General features: G+C 34.1%; 1 protein-coding gene across 4 annotated transcripts in view; it reads left to right on the top strand.

Annotated features, from left to right (window-relative positions):
- The window catches only part of LOC142339121 (uncharacterized), a 127,336-nt gene extending 108,811 nt beyond the window's left edge, over positions 1-18,525 (top strand). For all 4 annotated transcript variants that reach the window (XM_075388862.1, XM_075388863.1, XM_075388861.1 and 1 more), the window contains exons 5-12: positions 1,033-1,200; positions 5,847-6,011; positions 6,583-6,824; positions 7,498-7,662; positions 13,034-13,154; positions 14,200-14,407; positions 15,816-16,087; positions 17,883-18,525. In XM_075388862.1, coding sequence (XP_075244977.1) covers positions 1,033-1,200; positions 5,847-6,011; positions 6,583-6,824; positions 7,498-7,662; positions 13,034-13,154; positions 14,200-14,407; positions 15,816-16,087; positions 17,883-18,376 — 1,835 coding nt within the window. In that variant the 3' untranslated portion in view covers positions 18,377-18,525. The remainder of the gene's footprint in view (positions 1-1,032; positions 1,201-5,846; positions 6,012-6,582; positions 6,825-7,497; positions 7,663-13,033; positions 13,155-14,199; positions 14,408-15,815; positions 16,088-17,882) is intronic.
- The last annotated feature ends 294 nt before the right edge of the window (positions 18,526-18,819 follow it).

Raw genomic sequence — 18,819 nt, 5'->3', positions numbered from 1 at the left:
GTGTCTACTTAATACCTAGTCTGTCTCATTATTGAGAGGTAACGTACTGCATTACCTTTGTTCGCAAAAGCCGCAATTTGAGGGCTTATATATGGCTTTACGGGGCCAATATATGGCTTTACGGTTTCGAAAGCGTTTTCTGGCAAGTTTTATTTTAATTGATTTTTTGTTTGTTGTCTATTTGTTGTTCTTTTTGTAACCGAATAAGAAAATGAATAACGACAATTCTTAATGCCCTTCTATGGAAGCATTATAAGTTTTAAACATGTGGGATACTTTAGTTTATTTCTCATGGTTTTCATTACTTTGAAATCAGTTGTTTTTAAAAAGAATAAGCGAGTTTTTTAACTTTACCGTTTTTGTTTTTTATCCAATTGTTACCAAGCCTTATAGTGTCGTATATCTTTTCTGGTGAATTACGAGTTATTTTGGTTAGTTTCTGTTTTATCCGACGCTATTTTGACTTTTTTTTATTAAGTTTCGTTTTTAACACGGACATAAAGTTTTAGATGTAAATAATGTTTTGTTGTCGTTTGATTTTGCTGTCCGTTTTATCTCGCTTTCTTAATATATGGGTATCTCATCAATCTAGTGCATCATTTGTTACTCCACTGAGTTATTTGCTCTGGAGGCTATCTTTTCGTTCATACACTATTTTTGAAAAATACTTGAGTTTTTGGGTTTTTCTATCTGTTCCTCATTTGGTAGACAATTATGCCAAAAATCTGGATGAGCGGGGTCGGAACTTTATGTGGGGACACACATTACCGAGCCTCCTTGTTGTGATAACGATTCATCGACTCTGTTTTTGCAATAGTTAGTGTGGGCTCTGAAAGATTGAATCAAATGAAAATTCGCGTATTGTATATTTAAACATTGTACTATAAAACATTAACTGGAAGTTGAAGTTTTTGAAAAGTTATTAATTATACATCTTAGAACGTTGAGCATAAGGCAGTATGACTAAATATTTCTTGATGTCGCTCGAATTGCCACGAAACATATTGAAGATATTTATTTGCGTCTGTTTAGATGGCTTTAGCAGTGGTGCAGTTGGGGGAGGAGTCGGAAGTGGGACAGGGTCAAGCGGAAATGGAATTGGGGGCAGTACAACCGGCGGTGGGGGTGCTTTGAAAAGTGTGATCCAGCACATATCCAAAAGCATCTACTGCTCCGCTGTCAACATCTTCACCGATCAAGGTTACATAAATTCCCATCCCATATTTGAAAGTAAATATTTCTAATTTTTGTTTCTAATTTTTGATTTATGAGTGCAATCATTTGAAAGCCTGTCGCGTGTTTGTTAGCTTTCTGAAAGAGTTTTTTCGATTATAGAGAAATTTCTGTAAAGATTTGAGCTTTATTTTAGCAAAAATTCACATCTGATTTTTTAGTTGAAGCAGCATCAATATGATGAGCTAATGAATTTTTAATTTTGCGGAAAAGTCAGTTTTTGCCAATCGGCACGCTTCGCATATCGATTATTGTGTACAGACGGCGAAATGGTTTTTTGCGAATGGTTCTTCAATTTGCTTGACAGATCTGGCATACTGCTGCTGCACAAAGTTTTGACTAACTAGCTCTCGGTTTATTTTATGCTGCTTTGCAAGCAACAACAATACTACAAGGTTTTGAAGTGATATATGCCATGAATTTAGACAAAGAGCTGATACAAAATATATTTATTATTTGACGTTCTTGAAAATTGTAATATGAAACTGAAGATTGTGACAGTTAGTAATTCGCAACGAAACCTAATTAGAGAACAACTTTTGCATGTGCAAATTGATGAGTGTATCAGGTAGAGTTGAAATGAAGCAAAGATGAGTTCAACGAAGCTCGGCACCAATCAATGAGACATTCTTGAGGTTTTCTTTATTTGTTCCAGTCCATTTATCCAAATAAGGAACTTTTAAGCAGTCATGTTTTTTTTTTTCAAATCATTTGAGGAGAAGAGTCAAACAAAAGTACTTTGCTATAAAAAGTGTTTGTGAAATAAAAAAAATGCGACAACGCTTTTAATACACCGGTTTGATTGCAAAAACTTCCATTGGCATTGGAAAATGAAATGCAATTGTTGAGAATCACAAGATCGATTGAAGATCTGGAACAAAAAGTTGAAACTTTTTACAAGTAAAAAAAATTTTAAAGTCTGATTGTTTAAAATATCAAAAGTATCTCTTCATTTTGTAGTCAGATCAGCAAAGTTTATGATGTTAACTTGAAGATGAAATAAGTTTTAAGCGACTAATCAATAGTACCAAATTAAAAAACGATGGCAAAAATCTGTTTTGAAATGAAAATATCTTTATAGACAACGTTTTTCACACCACTGTTGCTATGTGAACAGTGGTGTGAAATGAGGAGTGGTAAAGAATTAATCCATTCAAATACAAAATTGAGTATATTATGCAACTGTTGTAATCGCAATGAAAAATGAATAAAATTATTGCGGCAGCGGTTGTTATTCGTTTTGTTATATATTCGAAACAAGGTTATATTTGTTATATATTAGGCGATCGCACATAAGGTTCTGACCCAGCTAAACCACAATTTTGGCATAATTGTCAACCAAATGAGGAACAGATAGAAAAATCCAAAAATTCAAGTACTCTTCAAAAAAAATTGGTGTATAAACGAAAAGATAGCCTCCAGAGCAAATAACTCTGTGGAGTAAAAATGATGCATTAGATTGATGAGATATGCCAATGTTAAGAAAGTGGATCAAGACGAACAGCAAAATCAAACAACAATAACAACAAACAATAATTACATCAAAACTTTATGCCCGTTTTAAAAAACAAAATTTAATAACAAAGTCAAAATAGCGTCCGATAAAACTGAAACTAACCACAATAACTTGTAATTGACCAACAAAAATATGGGACCAGTCCAAAATAAGGCTTGATAACAATTATACAATAAAGAGCAAAAACAGTAAAGTTGAAATTAATCGCCTATTTTTTTAAAAACAATTAATTTCTAAGTAATGAAAGCCTATAGAAATCAACAAAAATATCTCATAGGTCTACAATTACCATTGCTTCTTTAGAAGGAATTAAGAACTGTCGGTATTCATTTTTTTTATTCGGTTACAAAAAGAACAACAAATAGACAACAAACAAAAAATCAATTAAAATAAAACTTGCCAGAAAACGCTTTTGAAGCCGTAAAGTCATACTTTGGCCCTCAAAGTATGTTCAATTGCACCTTCTTCGGACACCGATAATGTATTTTGTGACATCTCATTAATGAAACTAGGAAACAAGTAGACAAAATAGAAGAAAAGCAAAATTAAGTAATGGTTGTTTTTTTTTCGAAAAAAAATTATTTCCAAAGTCAGGAAAGCCAATAGTTGGAAAAGGAAAGAATTAAATAGTTTCGTTTATTCTTCCAAAGGAAGCCCTTGAGAACTTTAATTATTCAGAATATGCCTAAAGTCTACAAAAAGAACGTCAAAAATCAAAAAATAATTTACTTTTGTGAAAAACCAGGGTCGAAGGAAGTAAAGTTATAACGAATCCTTTAAAAACGTTAGATATTGCGACACCAATCCCCTTTGACACCTTCCGAAGAAAACAGTAATGTTTGGCCTGTAATTAGCGAGACTAGATAACAAACAGACAAAAATGGAACAAAATTGCGGAGTTGAAAAGTGTTTTTTTTTTATTTTGGAAAACAAGCATCAGCTATCTACTGATATCAGAACATCGGCACATCTATTCTTCCAAGAAATGCCAAAGAAACCGGGTCGTTGTACCAAAAAATTTCGTACGATTAAAAAGACAAAGTAAAAACGAAAGTTAAAGACAAATATAAAAAATTCAATTAAATTTTTCGAGAAAGTAGTGTCGAACCCGTTAGAACCATATTTATCTTTAAAGATTTTGATTTGTTAATTTATGCCACTAATGTGATATAAGAACTTCAATAACGTGATAATGTGACAAAACTAGAGAACGTGAAAAATGGCAAAAACCCAAAATTATTTAAAAAATATTAAATCTAGTAGTATGAAAGCCAGAAAACCGTAACCTAAGGCGTAAAACCGCAACAGAGATTAATTTTTAAATCAGTAGAATGAAGAAGCATTCTTTCTTTGGTGACACTGGGCTACAAGTCGACAAAATTATGAAAAAATAGGCAAAGTTCAATAAGCCATTATTTATTTAAAAATCAAATAGTTTGAAAAGTCAAAACGACCATAAGCTTTCAAGTAAAAAAACTAGATGCATTAAAATGGAGCTGCTGAGGAAGCCAATTGGACCTATCACTATTCAGCTCTAAGATGAAATTTTCTGTTCTTAAATTGAAATAAAATCGATTGTATTAAAAATCAGACTCTATGCTTCAAGTTGACCAAATTAAGAAACAAATAGAGGCAAAGATCTATAAGCCATTATTTATTTAAAAATCAAACATTTTTAAAAGTCAAAACGACCAAAAACTTTCGATCAGAAAACTAGATGCATTAGTTTAGATCTGCTTAGGAAGGCAATTGCACCTATCGCTACTGAGGTTTGAGATGAAATGTTCTGTTCTTAAGTTGAAATAAAAAAGATCATTTTTTTTTAAAAGACCGACTAATTACAATCTGAATTCTTTTTGGATTGTAACAGTCCAAGATTGGTCCAAAACTAGTCCTGCTATTGCTGTCCATCAATTAGGATCAGGTAATTTCTGGAATGTTATAATTATAGATAATTTGTTAGTTAAAAAATCAAAAGTTAATGATGTGTTTTTGACAATCGATGAGTATAGTTAGCAAAAAACGGCAAAGTTTTAATTCCAGAACACTTTCAACTGAAATTGGAGTAGGAAAAACCCTCTTTTGTGTCTACTAAGTTTGTTTTAGTGGTCTTTGGGGGTGTACTTCCTTCAAATTTAATGAAAGTGAAGAAAAGAAACTTAATTTGTGCTGTTTTTGATGAAAAAGGCTGAATTTTGAATCATTTAGCCAGAATTTTTGAGAAAAAGTTCAAATAAAAATAGTCGACAATATTTTTTTGTCTTTAAAAGAAAATCAACAACACAACTTTTCAAAATTTTAACAAATATTTGGCAAAATTGACAAAATTTTAGTCAAAATTTCCGGAAAACGTGAAGGAAAACAGCGGAATTCACTGCATTTTTCTCAGAAGTTTAAACTTCAATAACTCCCTGTAAAACACGAAAAGAAAAAAGTCTTTTTAATTCTATATTCTACTCTGGACGAGCTTTCTAATGATACCAGTCTCAACTCTCTACGATGAATATATCGATCGGCCAAAATTTTCTGAACAAAAAAGCCCATTTGAGTATAAAGTGCCTCCCCCCTCAAGAGGGGTCGGAACAATTAGATGTTTGGAGATGTTTTATGAAAATTTGAATGAAGGTTTATGAAAATAGAATTACGAGCCCGGCAAAAATTTAATATTTTTGCGCAAATGGAGATCCTCATTCACCAAAATATTAAAATCCACATAATCAAATTTTCACTCTTAACTAATGTAACCAATTTTTATTTCAATTTCCTTTCGTACTGTTCTTTGAGCTATGTGTGTGATGAAAAATACAAGAAAAGGTACCGCTCTATTGCCTTCTGAGGGGGGCACCAATTGAAATATTAAATGAAAAATAATTTTTAAATTGATTGTTCAACTACCTCATCTCAGTTGTGCTTAAAATCAGAGGAGAATTCTTCGGTTCTATTATCAAAGCGTTCTTTTATCTACTTTTCATGTTTGATCAAGATTTGGTGTCAAAATAATAGCTTTGTTTTTTCGCGTTTCTGTATAGGAATACTTGAGAATGTTTTGATATATAAGAGCTCTGAGAGCAAAACTAAATAAGATTAACTCTTTTAGAGTTTCGACGTGTTCTTGTGTCGGCTGTGAGTGACAAATCTGGAGTGATGTCAGTAGGTGAGGATGTTAGTGCTACTACTAAACTTGTCATTGGTGCCATCAAGCCGAGCATTTCCTTAGCCGAATCCATCAGCCGAGAACAACCAGATGCCGCTGATCTGTCTGGTACGTGTACAAGAAATAGTTTTGAACATCAAAAGATAAAATTATTAATTTTACTTACAATTAAATAATAAAAAAATAATATTCGTTTATTCAATTATAGTAATGAGAAGTTTTTTCTGTTCGTCATGACGGCAATTGAAAGCACTAACTTTAAAGTTGTCTAAAAAATTATTATGATTCAATTTTGTCTCATTGTCCTTATTAGTTCACTAAATTTCTTCCTTACTTCGGCACCCAGATCTTCTCTACTGTAATGTAGAAGATCTTGGTGCGATTACGCCTTTAAGGAGCATATCCAGAACACAGGCCAAAATTTGCAGATCTCTCGCACCTAGCGATCACATAGAACAGTAATAATTATGAATTGTTTACAGTCATCATAATTTCAGCAGCTCATGAGCAGCTATAGTTAGGCTCTGACTTCGGTCCTCGACCCTGGAATAAAAACGCCTCATCCCCTTTGCGTTGATAAATGTCTGATCATGAATGAGAACCTCAGCCTTATTGGAACAATGGTTTTTTCATTCATGTTCTTTTAGTCATTGATATTCTTGATGATCTCTTCTCACAGGTGTGAGTGAATCTTCGGGAGGAAGCAGTGGAACAACTCGTATCTCACTTCTCCTTTTCAACTCCAACAGCAGCCAATTGTCTGCAGCAGCTCTCAACTGCAGTAGTGTCCTCCCTCCCAACCTGGTAGAGTGCTCTACTCTGATTGGCTGCTACTCTGCCTGGTTCTCCTCCCAGATTAGCCAATCAACTCTCAACTGGAATGTGCAGTCCTATGTCAACATGGCCCATATTGACCTTATTGTTAGTTAAAGAAATTTACTTCCGAATCTGCTGAATTCGTGTTCAGCAACTGTCTCGATCGAAGTAACTTTATTGATTGATTCAACTTCCTCCTCATCTTGCACAAAATTTTTCCTTTTGTTAACGCTTGTGAAAATGCTCCTTCTCTCCATAAATGAAGGTTTATAAAGGCTAGTAAGAGGCGGTGCTAGTTATTGCTGCTATTATCTAATATTAGGGGATGCTGAGAATACACACTATGGTATTTAAAAACTACGTACAACGGAAGATTTAAAAATCGTCAGAACCAACGAAATAAATAACATTTTGAATTCAAATGATTTCTCTAATAACTCGTCATTACGCTTTTTGCTTTTCTGTTGTCTAGTATAAGGTTTTTAAAAAGATTTGGTACAAGTTTTTTACGTCATCTGCATCAATTTTGTTCCAAAATTCTGATACTTTTTCTGAATTTTCCCAAAAAAGTGCCTGTTTTCGTAACCGATGATTCAAAATCGCCCATACATTTTCTTTAGGATTCAAAACCGGCCATTCCAGTAGCTATCACTCCTTTTCTTTGAAGAATGGAACTATTTATGTGATCATCGTGGCAATACTAGGTACGGTATAGCTTCGCAGGGTAAATATTTTGAGAAAAAAACAGAATATTCTGGTAGAAGTTTTTTTTCTCCAGATGATAAAGGAGTTGGTGTCTCGACACTTGTTGGCAGTGGAGACCCTTATGAGCAACCATGGATCCACCTCACCCCTGGACAACCGGCTGAACATTTCCCTTCCCAACTCGCTATCCCTCATCCCTCTCCACATTACTGCCCTGCAGCTCAAAAACTCGCTACAGGTTAATTGAACAATCACTTAATTTGTTTCACACCTTGTCAATTGACATGGAACCAAAATTGTTTCTGCTATAGATACAACATTTTGAACAAAGAGCAGCCAAATTTTGCGCTGTCTAGGTTCTTTATGTTGTAAAATCTATTGTGCTGCGGCGCAATTTTTTTTTTGCAAATCTTCGCCCCCTTGGATTGTACTTGTGAACTCAACTCAGGTGGTTCATGTATCGAGTGATATGTACTGCACATCTTATGCGGAAGAAAGACAAAAGGTGGCAATAAGGTCTTTTGTATGCTTAGAACAAAAATAGAAAAATAGCTACCAGAGTAAAGATCAGAAAAAATTTGAATTCTGCAAACTATGTGTTCCTATAATAATACTCTATAGTCTCGTGCGTCACTTCATTGAGAGATGACCTGCAGCAAATCAAAGTTTTAATTTTAAAAAAAAAAATCAGAGGAATATATCACAGAACAGACAGAGTTGAATTCTAATTCGTCAATTCTAATTCGTCAATTCTAATTCGTCAATTCTAATTCGTCAATTCTAGTTCGTCAATTCTAATTCGTCAATTCTAATTGTTCCGACCCCTCTTGAGGGGGAAGGAACTATATACTCAAATGGGTTTTTTTTTGTTCCGTGAATTTTGGCCGATCGATATATTCGTCGTAGAGAGTTGAGACTGGTATCACCAGAAAGCTTGTCCAGCGTAGAATATGGAATTAAAAATTTTTTTAATTTTCGTTTTTTACAGGAAAATATCGAGGTTTGAATTTTGAGAAAATAGAGTGAATTCCGGTGAGATTTTATTCACATTTTCCGGAATTTTTGAATAAAACTTCGCCAATTTTGCTTAAATTTGTTATTTTTTTTAAAAAAAAGTTGTTGATCTTTATTTGTAAAGAGAAAAGAACATTGTAAGTTACTTTTATTAATTTTTTTGTCGAAAAAAGCTGGCTAAATATTTCAAAATCAAAACTTTTTCATCAAAAACAGCACGAATTAAGTTTTTTTTAGTCCAGTTTGATTAATATTACAGGAATTACAGACCCAAACACCACTAACACAATCTTTATAGACTCAAAAAGGGGCTTTTTTCCTTCAAATTCTGCTGAAAATGCTCTTTAATAAAAACTTTGCCGTTTTTTGCTAAATTTATTCGTTGATTATCAGCATTTATTTTTGATTTTTTAACTAACAAAATATCAATATCTATAACTTTCGAATAATTAAGTGTTCCTTACGACCAAATAGCATTAGCAGGGCTAGTTTGGACGAATCTTGAAATGGAATAATCCAAAAGTATTTCGGATTGTAAACTGTCGATCTTTTTTATTAAAAAAATTTGATCTTTTCTACATTAATTAAATAACAGAACATTTCAAACTAAAGCTCACTAATGATAGATCCAATTGGCTTCCAAATTAGCTCCACATTTTTGCATATAGTTCATTACTTGAAAGCTTCTGGTCCTTTTATGGTCCTTTTAAAATACTTTTAAAAGTATTTTATTTTTTAAGTAAATAATGACTTATTGAAATTTAGCTCCATTTTTCTCTTAATTTGGTCAACTTGTAGCTTATTGCCTGCAATGAGAGAATGCTTTTTCTTTCTATTGAAATCAAATTCAATGTCTATTGCGGTTTTACGCCTTAAGTTATGATTTTCTGGCTTTGATACTACTAGAATTCACATTCTTTTTTAACTTAAATGTTTTTGCCCATTTTTCACGTTTTCTAGTTTTGTCACATTATCACGTTATTAACAGTTCACATGTAAAATTATTGACTTTCAAAATAAGACAAAATTGATAATCTTAAAATCCTTGAAGATATAGATTATGATTTTAAAGTCTTCGACACTACTTTCTCGAAGAACTTATCTGAATTTTTTTTAAAATTTTTTCGTTAACTGTCGGTTTTACTTTGTCTTTTTAGTCGTATGAAATTTCCTGTTCATTGAGCTGGTTTCATTGGTATTTAATAGAAGAATTGATTAGCCAATATTCTGATATTGGTAGATAGCTGATGGCTTTCATGACTCTGAAAACAATTGTTTTCCAATCTTAAAAAAACAACTCTTTTAAACTTCGCAATTCTGTTCCTTTTATTGTCTGTTTGTTATCTTGTCTCGTTAATTACACGCTAAATGTGTCAAATTTGTTGCAAAGGAAGGTTTCAGAAGAGATTGGTGTCACACAACCTAATATTTTGTAAGAATTCATTGACTTAACTGGCTTCGACACGGAAAATAAAGTAAACTAATTTTTGATTTTTGTCATGTTTGACGTTCTTTTTGCAGACGTAAGACATATTCTGGATAATTGCAATTCTCAAGGGCTTCCTTTGGAAGAATAGACAAAAACTTTTTTTAATTCGTTCTGCAATAAATGGCGTTCATGTCTTTGAAATTTTTTTTTCGAAAAAAAATTAAAGTGTTACTTAATTTCGCATTTTTTCATTTTTGTCTACTTGCTATTTAGCATCATTTATGAGAGGTCACATAATACAGTATCGGTGCTCGCAAAAAGTGTAATGGAACATATTTTGATGGAATGGCTTTACGGTTTCGAAAGCTTTTTCTGCCAAGTTTTAATTGATTTTTTGTTCGTTGTCTATTTGTTGTTCTTTTTGTAACCGCATAAAAAGTTGAATATCAACAATTCTTAATCCCTTCTATAGAAGCATTGGTAATTGTTCACCTATGGGATATTTTCATTGATTTCTAATGGTTTTCATTACTTTGAAGTTAATTGATTTAAAAAAATTAAGCGAATTTTTCAACTTTACTGTTTTTGTTGTTTATTGTCTAATTGTTACCAAGCCTTTTAATTGATTTCTCCCATATCTTTTCTGGTGAATTACAAGTTATTTTGATTAATATCAGTTTTATCTTACGCTATTTTGACTTTGTTATAAAATTTTGTTTTTTAAACCGGATATGAAGTTTTTGATGTAATGAATTTTTGCTGTTGTTGTTTGATTTTGCTGTTGGTCTTGACTCGCTTTCTTAATTTTTGCACATACTATCAATCTAATGCACCATTTTTACTCCACCACTGAGTTAATTGCTTTCGAGGCTATGTTTTCTTTCATACACCAATTTTTTTAAACGTGCTTGAATTTCTGAGTTTTTCTATGTTCCTCATTTGGTAGACAATCATGCCAAAATTGTGGATGAGCGGGGTCGGAACCTTATGTGCGATCGCACATAACCGAGTCGCCTTGTTCGTTTATCAAATAATCGTCCTCTTCCCTTGTTTTTTCTTCAATTAAATGATGTTCTTAATACAACCAAAATAATGACAGAAACTTCGTTAATCGGATTACCACAGTCGCACCGCTGTAAAAACCACGCATACTTTTTTTGCTCAAGCCGCAAGCACAATAACGCATCTCAAGTTTTTTTTAGTTTTTTTCATTAATTTGGGTCAAGTAAAAGTTGACATGAACATTTAAGTTGAGATAAAGACTTTATGGACCGTTTGGACCGTTTAGCATTTTCCTCGAGTTGAGCGTGGTATTTTTATAGCATTTTCTGGTTGAGCATGGTCTTTTCAAAAGTCGAAATCTAAACCAGGTAGTAATTGTTCCAACCTCCAAAATTATAATGGAATTAGGAACTTTATGCTACTCTGGGTTTGTATTTTGTGATATTTATATGCTGGCTAATTAATACCTTTTGCCGAAAGATTCGAAAAAAGTTTCAAGGAGAAGCTCTTGAGAAACTGAATCTATACTCGGAGAGACTTTTTAAGATTTTTCATTTCGCGAATCAATTTTGATGCTTCAAATCGTCAAACTTGTTTGAATTTCTGACGTTTTCATGCTTTTTTTATACATGGGTCATGAAATTTACCTTCTCAAACTGAAAGGCGGATTGTTCGTAAAAAATTTTGTTCAAAGAATTGGTTCGAAGATTTTTTTTATGGCCGACTGAAACGATACAAAACGTTGATAAAAAACGGGAAAAGTATTTTTTTCTATCCTCTAATGTTTTGCAATCATGTCCCCTTAAATAGAAAGAGTTATTTGGAAGGATGTAAGTCTACCTGTGCAACGCACAGCTGAGGCAAGTTCCACTTTTTTGTGTAGGTTCGAACTTTGTCTTAAAAGACCGGAAATTATAATGCTATATTGATCTATTAATCAATCAGGATAGAGAATGCTGATTGATGATTGCTGATTAAAGAATGCCGATCGGATGAGAGATAAATTCTCAACACCGATTGACGTTTGGTATAATGTAATTTTGTATCATGGTATTGGCCATATTGGAATTAGGGATAATGTTTTGGGGAAATTGTCGTGTAACCAAAAACTCATATATAGAATTAGCGCATATAACTTCGCTTCAACAGACTCTACAAAAACAGAATTTTCACAAAAGGCCAATCAGAACTGAGAATTTTTTTCTACACTGATCATCATTCTGTAATTATCATTTTGTAATCAGCATTCTCTAATCTTATTGATTTATAAATCAATATATTATTAATATTCCCAGTCTTTTAAGATAGAGTGTGAACCTGTACTAAAAAGTAGAATTGGTTTTGCCTGTACTTAGCACAGGTAGTGATAGAACTTTCTAAATAGCCCTTTTCGTTTATGGGGACATGATTGACAAACATACGAGAGAGGAGAAAAGAGAAAATATTTTTATTACTCTCTTCGTTTATTACCAACGTTTTGTTATGCTTCAGCCGACCAGTTACAGGAAATTGATGATCAATGCGGTTACACCTAATGCAATGACACCCAATAAATTTATAACTACTGCCATTGTGCCCAATGCACTTTGATATTTTCTTTCAATGGTCCGACTAAAAATTAGCAGTCGCTATTAGACGTATTAACATACTCAGGCGGATAATTTGGTTGTGATATCAAGTTCCATGGGCCGCTGACGCATGGCCATGGCATTTAAGTATGTTAAGACATAAATTTAATAGCGACTGCTAGTTTGTAGTCGGATTATTGAACGACAATATCAAAGTGCATTGTCTATAATGACATTGAGTATAATGACCTGATGTAAAATGAAATTGGGTAAATTTTGTTGACATCAAATTCTCAAATAGCGTTTTGTGAGCCAATGAGATTAGTTGATTTTCTATCTTTGTCTCACAATTTTACTGTTTTTGATCAACTGTCTGGCCTATATTCTTGCTTCTCGATTGTGACGTAATATCATTCTTACGTTCTTGTTAGATAGCCATATTTATTTTGTAACCCTTTCACCGTTCCCTAACCCAAATATAAGATTTTAAACAAAAAAAAATGAAAGATTTGACTGACAAAGGACATTAGAACAAATAATATTACCATTATTAAATGAATGTCTAAATTGTTTTAGTAATTTATCCATATATTTAGACGCTGCACAAGCTCGCGGCTGATTCTGAGAAAATGTGGCGTGAGCAGTGTGAAACAGTGTGTAAGAACCACTGGATAACCAGCTTTCCTCTCAACAAAGTGTGGAAAACCAGGAGTTCAGGTGAACAAAACCAAAAGTTTTATTAGAGAATTTGGATCTTTTCCGTTTGTGCCCCCTAGCTTAGTGGGCACATATTATTTGCACCCCCAGACGAACATGCCATATTTTTACATAATGAATTACTGTAATGGTACGTGTTCAATAACTGGGGGCGCATAACGTACTGGGGGGGGGGGGGGCTCAGACGGAAAAGATCCGAGAACTTTTATATTTTTTATATTTTGTTGGCAAATTTTTGTTCTCTCCAATTCTATTTACTATGCCTCTTGAGTTTTGATGCAACTTTTATGTTGAATTTCTTTTCATAATATGGAATTTATACTTTATTTTGACTGTAAAGGAATGTTTAAATATTGAATGAGAGATTCTTTGACTCTGAAAGAAAAAGAAGAATTATTCAATAAAGAGGTACCCATGATAAGAGATACATGCCTTTTTGATATGCAGCTGCAAGCTTCGCGAAAAACTGCGTCGGTCGGACGCGTGTTTTGGATGTTTTCTTTTGCCCCGAGTACACAAAATTTTGTTTCCATTTAATTTATGATCAAGCTTGTGTTTATAGGACTGATAAAGATTTACATATATAAAATTCAGTCTGCAAATTGAAAAATGGGGCATGAACAGAGTAATGGCCTGCGCAAAAACAGAACGTTTTTTTTTCCATTTTTCATGACTGAATTTTTATGTGAGCTTGGTCCGGGTATCCTTATAATTTATTCACATCATTATAAGGGTGTTTAAATGTGAGTTACAGTTAGTCAGGGTCTGGAAATAGTCCATTCCGCAAATTTCCATTCTTTGCTAAGGTGAAATTTTCCGAATTCGCAACCAGATTGGCAAAACTGAATTTCTTAACTTCTAGGAGCCAGAATGGAGCCAAATGAAGATACCAAATTGCAGCTCGAATGAAATATAATAGTAATATTAATAACTGTGGTTCCTGCGTTATTGCAGTGGAACAGCATTAGGCCTACAGCAGCCTGTTCTCATCTGCCTGTTCTGAAAGTTTCATGTGCTGTATGAAAATTTAGATGGTAATTTTTAGCTGGATTGTTGAGTGGTAGCATGGGCGGGGTTGGAGGTGGTAAGCCACAGGAGTATGCCCAGAAGGCAATAGTGAGTATAGTGGAGCCAGTGGGGAGGGCAGCTTGTGTGCTGAGGGTGAACTCTCAGGTGAAGATAATGTCCACTCTACTGAGGACCCTCTTCCAGACATGGATGGACCACATTCTATATAACAGAGTCAGATTCACGTTAGTAACCTAGAAGTATCAAAGAATTCAAAATCTTACAAGAAATCGTGGAAGGGAATACACACTACTTCCATTCTTCTTGCAATATTATTGCAGGATTTGAATCATCTTGAAAGATGATTTTTAATACATACTATAGTATGTTAGTTCAATGTTGTTAACAAGGGCAAACTTACGTTCATACGAAGTTGCAGGAATACTGAAGTCGGAAACTTTTTGTATATGATCTGAATGCATTAGAATATTGTCTCATATAGCACATTAGATGTTTCTAAAGCTATAGTTGTAGGCTCAAATATTTATTTCTCTCCCCAAGTAATTAAGGTGAGAATTTTTAAAAATTAATTACTGTAATTAATTAACAATTAAATTAGTGATCCAATAACGATCAATAACATGTTATCTGATAACGGTTTTTGATAGTGTGGGTCGATAGGTTCCAGAGACCATAATAGGAAAAAATCAAAAGACCTATAATTCGCATATTTTACGGGTTGACAAAAAATCATCCTTAAAGCGACATTGTCAGCATTTAAGTAAAGTTTTTGAAAAAATTTGATGGGTGTAAACTTTCACCTAGATATGATCAGCTTTAAAACAAACTATGAGAGTAAGAGTAAACTATTCTCATTTTCGGTTATAATAAATCAATATCAAGTCCTACGGACTGCTGAAGTATTGATATGGCCTGAAAGGCATAGCCAATCGGGGGACAATTTTATCATCTTTTATCGAGTTATGCCATGTTGAATAAATGCAGGATACTTGAACGAATAAAGTTAAAGCTTTGAATTTCGCGGGAAATCAGATTTGAATCAGAGTATTAATACTTTGACTACTTGAATATTCTTAGAGTATCGATATAATTGAAATTAATTTCTCCTTTTATAAGAATAATGAGTTAGGCGGCACAGAGAAAATGGCAATAGGTACGTCTACGACATGCGCAGAAATAAATTGTTTTCTCTTGCTAATCCTTAAGGTTGTAAAAATAACCCTAATCAGTCAACCTTACCTGGTACGTGAGCCGCGATAGTCTTAACACTCGATTTTGGGGTGCGAAATATCAGTTAATCTGTTTGTATCAGAACTAGCAGTGTAAGATGTTGTTTTGGTTTAGCGCGTGCAATTTAATTTGATTGATTTGCGACTCGAGGGAGCTTTTTTTGAACTCATTTAGAGAAATCAAGCATATGAATCACAAAGATTTTGTGGATCTTTTCCGTTTGTGCCCCCCAGCTTAGTGGGTGCATATTATTTGCACCCCTAAACACACGTGTCATATTTTTACATAAAGATTTACTGTGTAAAGACACTTGCTCTGTAACTGGGGGTGCATATCCTACTGGGAGGGGGGTGAGCACAAACGGAAAAGATCCGATTTTTTAGTTTCTCGTATTGATTACAGAGTGGTAGGTGCATACCAACTAAGTGTGGACTTTGAGTGTATTGAGAAGTGGGTGGGTAGCAATTACTGCCAGTTGGACCAGGAGGCCGTGAGTCAGTTGAAACAGCTCCAAATATTCAGGGAGGCCTCTTCCATCATCAGCATTCTCCAGGATGAGTCACCACCACTCCCACTGCCCCCGCCCCCTTCCCATTCAGTTGCCCCGACAGCCCACCACCTCAGCCCAAATACTCAACACCAACTTGCGTCACAACAGCAATCATCTTTGCATGGTATGATATTCTGCTTCCGCTGAACTTTTAAATTTTATTGTCAACAAGCCGCGGTATTATGCTCGCGTTGAACATTTAAAAATTGAAATCAATTTTTTTTACAACTCAAGATAAGGTTTGGCGGAGAGTTTCATCGAACAGCCGGTATATCAGATTTCTATCTATTCGTTTTCAAAAAAACACGCATCACCTGGTAGTAGCGTTTGCCATCTAAAAATAGTTTCTGTTAAGTCTGGTAAGATTTTATTCGCAAAAATAAAACATAGCCGGAAGACTTCCGGAAACGAATCGGAGCAGAAAATTGACTACCCTAACTAACAGAATGAACCTCTGCTAATCAATTTGTAACAGTAACAGGCAAATTAACAATGGAAAAGTAACTGACAACAAAAACTGATAAAAAATCCGAGAAAAAATTTCATGACAAATTGCGGCTCCAAAAAAACTACTGGCAAAAATCTTTCCACACAAAAAGTTCTTACTCAATAAACCACTACCAATTGATTGAAAAAGCGACAAAATAGTTCATACAGAGAAAACCGAGGAAAGAAAAAAATGGAGAACAATGTAGAAAATAAAAGTATTTTCGACAAAACATTTGAACAAAATTATCCACAAAATGTTAAAATGCTAGTTCCACCAAGTATTTGTCGAATAATATGTTATTACTGCTTCTGTTCAGGTAATTACGCGCCCAACATCAGGCGAAAACTTATTAAACAACGAAGAATGCAAAGCACGATAAAAAGAACCCCAAAAAATAAATTTGACATTTATTTCAATGAAATGCGCCCTCTCTGACCCTCAATGGCGACTTTTAGGACAAAAGCTATAGCTCCAACCTAAAAATAGAACAAGAAACGCTATAGCGAGAAGTTTAAAATGAGCACAGATATTCAAAAAAACTTAAAAAGCAGACAAAATTAGGCCAAAATTTGCTTAAAATAATAAAGTATCTTCAAAGAACAACTCAATATCAAAAAAAATCTAATGAAAGCCAACCAAGACCACCAGAGCAGTTTATTTGAACCACAGAACTCCCCCAAACCTAAAAAAAATTTTGAAGCAGAATACAAAAACTTCTAAAAAAGCGTACAACACGGCGAAATCGTAAAAATAGCTCTCGAAATTGAAACAAGCATCATTTTTTTTATTCAGTTGGTCAAAAAGCTTTCAAACGGACTATTACTAGTTTGGGTTAGCGATACAAACATCTTTGACAGAAAATTGGATTTAAACTAAAAAACTGCTTTCAAAATGCCGCACGGTCAAAAAAATTCGCTCGCTCAACGAAAATTTTTTCACACGTACTTTTCTCGCTCTCTTAAAAGTACAACGTGAACAGAAAACCACCTTTTCTTCTCTCTGCTCTTCAGCAATTTGACCTAAACACTTTGTTTTCACGCATTTCACTTCCTGTTTCAAATACACTCCAACAAAATTACCGATCAAAGAAAGACGCTCAACCAATACTCCTCTTCGAGTCATAAAAATCCCAGCATCAAGAAATTAGCATCGCATTGATTGTTTGTGACACGAAGTTCCGGTAGTTCAAGATCTTAAATTTTTTCAAGATTTATGTAAGATTTGAATTTAATCGGATTTTCTTAATCATCATTAAAAGGCGTGAAATATTTCCCTTGAATTCTATCGACCTTGCTATGCATTGAGGTCTTCTTTATTTTGTTGCTAAGATTCACACCTTGAAAGATTTGAATCACCTCATATATGACACCCCAGGTATATATGATACCCCAAGTATGACTGAAAATATAATGATGGCTTCTGTTTTCAGGTGTGAAAACAAAAAGTGCCCATTCACTTTTGGACATAATAGACCCCCACTCGGAGCACTGCTCGTCATCCTCCGGATCTGAGAAGGAACGCTCCAACAGCGGAACCGCTTCGGCTCCAATTCTCCGCGAATGGGACACGAACAGTGTTCCATCCTTAGACAAAAGACGCAAACTCTTCTCGGGATCAGAACCCGCAGCTGGCTCCGCCGATCAGAATCAAGCAATGCCTTTTGGCAACTTTTTTGTCTCGTCCGCAAATGATGCCGAAAACAACATAAGCCAATCGGTACTTGATGCTCGGAAAAGCTCAACTTCGGGTAACAGTGACAGTTCGGCTTTTTCATCTTCGGTTCGGATTGCTACCGAATCTTCAACTTCAGGTTTTGTTCACGTGGAACGAGCTAACGAATGGCAGTCGCTAAGAGCGGGCAAATCATTTTGCCCAATGCATTTTGGAATTGTACCCTTTCTATGCACTGACACCGATAATTAGTTCATTCGATTGCGGAACTTTATTTGATATTGAAACCAATTTTGAGTTAATGTTTTGTTTGCGATTTATGTTGAACTTCCAAATAACAGTAGCGTATATTTATTGGTTATTTATATAAACAATAAATGTTATTTTCACATTCTCAAAAAGTTGTTTTTGCTATCAATAAATGCCCAGTGAATCGAAACTTGAAACACCTTGATAAGCACAATTTTGAAATTTGACAAATTTTCAAAGATCATGGTAAGATTTTTGCCAGGAAAGCTTCAGCATAGGAACGAACTTGTAAGTTCTGTGCAATAAACTCAAGAAAAAAGTTGATAAAACAAAAATTTACAGGACTATACCGAGCTCTTATCATAAATGACTCCAGAATATGTCGAACGAGCATCGATAGGATTGAAGAACATGCAACTTACATAGTAAACAATTAAAACAAAATC

Source organism: Convolutriloba macropyga, chromosome 5, assembly GCF_964194025.1.
Source record: "Convolutriloba macropyga chromosome 5, txConMacr16.3, whole genome shotgun sequence".
In the NCBI taxonomy this organism is placed as follows: Eukaryota; Metazoa; Xenacoelomorpha; order Acoela; family Convolutidae; genus Convolutriloba; species Convolutriloba macropyga.
Note: the sequence above shows the minus strand (reverse complement) of the source record. Positions and strands in the feature narration are given on the sequence as shown.